Genomic DNA, 4,911 nt, shown 5'->3' on the forward strand with positions numbered 1-4,911 from the left:
CTCTGAGAGGGGGGGGTCTTGCCTGGGGAGTAATTCAATGTAGAACCACCACTGTCCGGCTGTCGAGACCACATATGATGTAGTTTCGGAGGCAGGGCAGGAGGGGGGAAAGAGCAGGGACACTACTGGAGTTTGTTTGGACTCTCACTGCACTCTTAGCGGTCAAATATTTGAGGGACAGGTTAGTTAATGCTGCTTTAAAGGGCACACCTGCTAAATAAAACACAGGAAACATTCAAGAAATTAAATCTGCATCAAATATTTGCATATACTTTTATATAAAATGTGGGGTGGGGTCCCTGGCATGCCCCAAGGGTTAGAGACTGTTGTTCCAGAGCTATTGTTTTGTTCAACTGGTTCTGTGATGTGTTTTTTTTAGTTCTGTATGTGTTTCTGCTAGTTATGTATGTTCACCCTGTCTAGTGTTAGCTTAGTCATGTGTGGTGGTTTCCTTTGTCACCCTGATTATAGGCAGTTCATGTGTATTGTATGGGGTTTGACGAGTGCATAAAAAAGGCAGTTCTAGTCTCTGGTTCACTATTCCACCCAGCCTTTGCTACAATAAGATACAATTCCTAATAAATCATGATGACTGATGAACTGAATCTGTTAAGTATGAATAATTTCAAGTACAAATTTATAATGAGATACAAACGAGCGGAGCTTTGACTTTGCTGTTTTTATGCTGTAAAATATAGCCACAGTCAAACTTCTGGTGTTTTATTCTGACCTCAGACATTTTAGAGGTTGAATGAATAAGACACTGACAGTGAGGGCAAACTCTTTATTTAAACCAGATTTTAATTATTTAATTATATTTTATTTCTGTTAGCACAAAGATAACAGTAGTACCATTGTTTAGTTTTGTCCTTGCTGAACCTCATACTGAATAAATAAAACATCTGTCCAGTAGAGTCCAAAGCGGTCTGTGAGCACAGCTGCCTCCACCTGCTGACGTGTGGTACTGTAGTGCTGAGTTGTGACCCGGACCAGAGGGTTTGCTTATTTTGTGGCGAAGGACATCCAGCCGGGCCCCACAGAGTCTGCTTTAGGGCCGGACCTTCATAAACGCCACCAGCTGAACATCCCACTAAGCCAGGACACCTGAATGCAGCATGGCTGAGGAGAGAGAGAGATGTACACAATGAGACACAAAACAAATGCAGAGATGCAAAATGACAAATAAGTGGCAGAGAACTTTGAGATTCGTGACACACTGCAGGTCACATGACTGTAAAAACCAATATACCTGAGGCCCAGCTGTAGCAGTTTACCTGCCTCAAATCACCTGCGTGAGCATCTTTAAGTGGAGGAGACGGTCATGTGATCTCCCTGGTTCATCTTCAGGTGGTTGTCAAGGATCTGAAAGATCTCCTGGATGTTAGGGACATAACCCGACTGAAGCTTCGACCACACGGGGATGTCTGAGACCAAAAACAACAGGCAGTCAGAGAGGGGACACTAGGAAATTGCCATCAGAAATGGGACCATAATCACCGTTACCCTGTGACATTGCAGTCAGACAGGAGATTGAATTGCATCCATGTTGTTCTCGCATCTTTTCCTTGTATCTTCAACAGACTGACCAACATCAGAAATGTACTGGACAAAAAGGTTTTCATGTAGGGTTATCTCAAAGGAATCAGCACATTCCTACATATGGATTCAATCAGGGATTTTATTGATTTTTTCCAGCTTGCTACAGTGGGCGGGGTAGAGTGAAACCATAAAGCTCAGAGTTACATGAAGAGTCTGAACAAACAAGTAAAAACGCTTGCAACCGAAAAGAACAGTGCCAGAGGAAACAGACCAAAATCAAAATAAACCAATAATGGAATTGCTGCTTAGCAGTTGTAAGCCTCCGCCAACCAGTAAGATTCATGGGGATGGGACAGAGGTGAGGTCACTGACCTTGACCTTTAACCACCAAAATCTAATCAGTTCATTGTAGAGTCCAAGTGGACACTTTCAATTCAATTCAAAACAACTTTATTTGTATAGCACCAAATCACAACAACAGTCATCTCAAGACACTTTACAAAGTAAGGTCTAGATCTCACTATTAATATTATAGAGGAAAAACCCAACAAATCCCCCCGAGCAGCACTTGGTGACAGTGGGGAGGAAAAACTCTCTTTAACAGAAGAAACCTCCGACAGACCCCGGCTCTTGCTGGGCGGCCTTCTGCCTCGACCGGTTGGGGTGAGTGGATAGAGGAGAGACAACAGAAGAAAAGCAACAAGACACAGCAAACAATCAAATACTAGTCAGGTTTATGTGGCCAGTGACTGCTCATCACAAACATAGAGCTCTAGAGCGATGTTCATTTGTACAAAAAATACTACGCGAGTAGTGATGGCCAAACAAGGCTTTCCTGAAGCAATGAGACTTTGCAGTCCATTGCATCATCAAAAGGTACATTACTCCATTAATATCTTCCGGCGCCACACGGAGTGGCAGCGAGTTTCAGCAGCTCTGTCCTCTTTTGTGTTTTTTCCATGCTTTCTGAAGTTTTCCGTGTTTGCTTTGTGTTATACTTCTCTCTGTAGGCCTCTGTGGAGCTGTGCTACTAGGAGTACAAGTTTTTATTGCGTTTGCATTATGTTTTATACTCTTTCGCAAGTTCCAGGGTCAGATGACTCTGGGAGCAGCGGCCCCATTATTTACTCTCAAGATCAGCTGCTTGCCCTCAGCCATGTCCGGCTTCCTTACAGGGAGAAGCTGGAGATTCCCTCAGATACGATGTAAAATGCGGGGCTGCAGAGCTGGCGTAAAGCACCGGGAGAGGAAACGAAGGTATAAGCCATGCCTACCATCTGTCGTTATGGGAAACGTCCAGGCTCCAACAAGATGGACGAGCTAACGGCGCTAACGAGACAGCAACAGGTGTACAGAGAGAGTACCCTTCTGCGCTTCACCAAGACCTGGCTGAACAATGACACTTCTGATTCTGTGGTCCCCCTACATGGATTTACCCTAGTTTGTGCAGATCGAAACATGGCAGAGAGCGGTAAGGGGGGGGTCTCTTAATCTCTCTTGAATACTATATCTTGTCTTGTTCTTAGGTATTTTTGATTTGTTCTCAGGGATTAATTGTTGGAGGATCAATCTTGTTCTTGATTTTCTCTCAAATACTATATTCTGTTTGGTTTTAGGTACTTTGGAATTTGTTTCTTGTGTGTGGTGTTTGTTCTTATGGTGTATTGTTGCTGTTCTCTATTGCTGCTGGAACACAGGAATTTCCACATTGTGGAATCATATCTACTCCAAGCCCCATTTGACTCAGCATTCACTAGTGACACCTACTGTTAAAAATGAAGTGCAGCCATCCTCAATCACTGTTGAGGGTGCAAATACTGACCTGCTTGTGTAACTGAAAGAGGAAAGGGAAATGTTTGTTTTTTATTTAGAAACTAAAGTTTATATTACAGTGGGGCAACTACAGTGGATATAAAAAGTCTACACACCCCTGTTAAAATGCCAGGTTTCTGTGATTTAAAAAAACGAGACCAAGATAAATAATTCCAGAACTTTAGCCACCTTTAATGTGACCTATAACTTGTACAACTCAATTGAAAACAAACTGAAATCTGTTTTTCAGTTGGAAGTAAAAATAAAAAACTAAAATAATGTGGTTGCATTAGTGTGCACACCCTCTTACTGTGGGGCTGTGACTGTTGTCAGAATTAAGCAGTCACATTCAAACTCATGTTAAATAGGACTCAGTACACCTGCCATCAATTAAAGTGCCTCTGATTAACCCCATATAAAGTTCAGCTGTTCCAGTAGGCTATTCCTGACATTTTCCTAGTTGCATCCTACAGCAAAAGCCATAGTCTGCAGAGAACTTCCAAAGCATCAGAGGGATCTCATTGTTAAAAGGTATCAGTCAGGAGAAGGGTACAAAAGAGGCATTAGATATACCATGGAACACAGTGAAGTCAGTCATCATCAAGTGGAGAAAATATGGTGCAACAGTGACATTACCAAGAGCTGGACGTCCCTCCAAAATTGATGAAAAGACAAGGAGAAAACTGGTCAGGGAGGCTGCCAAGAGCCCTACAGCAACATTAAAGGAGTTGCAGGAATTCCTGGCAAGTACTGGTTGTGTAGTACATGTGACGACAATCTCCTGTATTCTTCATTTGTCTGGGCTATGGGGTAGAGTGGCAAGACGGAAGCCTTTTCTTACAAAGAAAAATATCCATGCCCGGTTACATTTTGCAAACACACATTTGAAGTCTCCCAAAGGCATGTGGGAAAAGGTGCTATGGTCTGATGAAACCAAGGTTGAACTTTTTGGCCATAATTCCAAAAGGTATGTTTGGCGCAAAAATAACACTGCACAACACCAAAAGAACACCATACCTACAGTGAAGCATGGTGGTGGCAGCATCATGCTTTGGGGTTGTGTTTCTTCAACTGGAACTGGGGCCTTAGTCAAGGTGGAGGGAATTATGAACAGTTCCACATACCAGTCAATATTGGCACAAAACCTTCAGGCTTCTGCTAGAAAGCTGAAGATGAAGAGGAACTTCATCTTACGGCACGACAATGAGCCCAAGCATACATCCAAATCAACAAAGGAATGGCTTAACCAGAACAAGATAAAAGTCTTAGAATGGCCCAGCCAGAGCCCGGACTTGAATCCGATTGAACATCTGTGGGGTGATCTGAAGAGGGCTGTGCATAGGAGATGCCCTCGCAATCTGACAGATTTGGAGCGTTTTTGCAAAGAAGAGTGGGCAAATATTGCAGAGTCAAGATGTGCATTGCTGATAAACTCATACCCAAAAAGACTGAGTGCTGTAATAAAATCAAAAGGTGCTTCAACAAAATATTAGTTTAAGGGTGTGCACACTAATGCAACCACATTATTTTAGTTTTTTATTTTTACTTCCCACTGAAAAA

At 42.7% G+C, this 4,911-nt stretch overlaps 1 protein-coding gene across 3 annotated transcripts in view; it reads right to left on the reverse strand.

Moving 5' to 3' along the window:
* Nucleotides 1-770: 770 nt before the first annotated feature.
* Nucleotides 771-4,911, reverse strand: part of selenot2 (selenoprotein T, 2) — a 21,998-nt gene continuing 17,857 nt past the window's right edge. The window contains exons 5-6 of one of the 3 annotated variants that reach the window (XR_002273572.1): nucleotides 1,250-1,424; nucleotides 771-1,119 (exon numbers count right to left, since the gene is read on the reverse strand). Coding sequence is in view for 2 of the 3 variants with exons in the window: in XM_020585406.1 (XP_020441062.1) it covers nucleotides 1,303-1,424 (122 nt within the window). In the remaining variant the exon portion in view is untranslated. The remainder of the gene's footprint in view (nucleotides 1,120-1,249; nucleotides 1,425-4,911) is intronic. The other 2 variants (XM_020585406.1, XM_020585407.1) reach the window with 2 other exon arrangements.

Source organism: Monopterus albus, unplaced genomic scaffold (genome assembly GCF_001952655.1).
Source record: "Monopterus albus unplaced genomic scaffold, M_albus_1.0 scaffold364.1, whole genome shotgun sequence".
NCBI classification, from domain to species: Eukaryota; Metazoa; Chordata; class Actinopteri; order Synbranchiformes; family Synbranchidae; genus Monopterus; species Monopterus albus.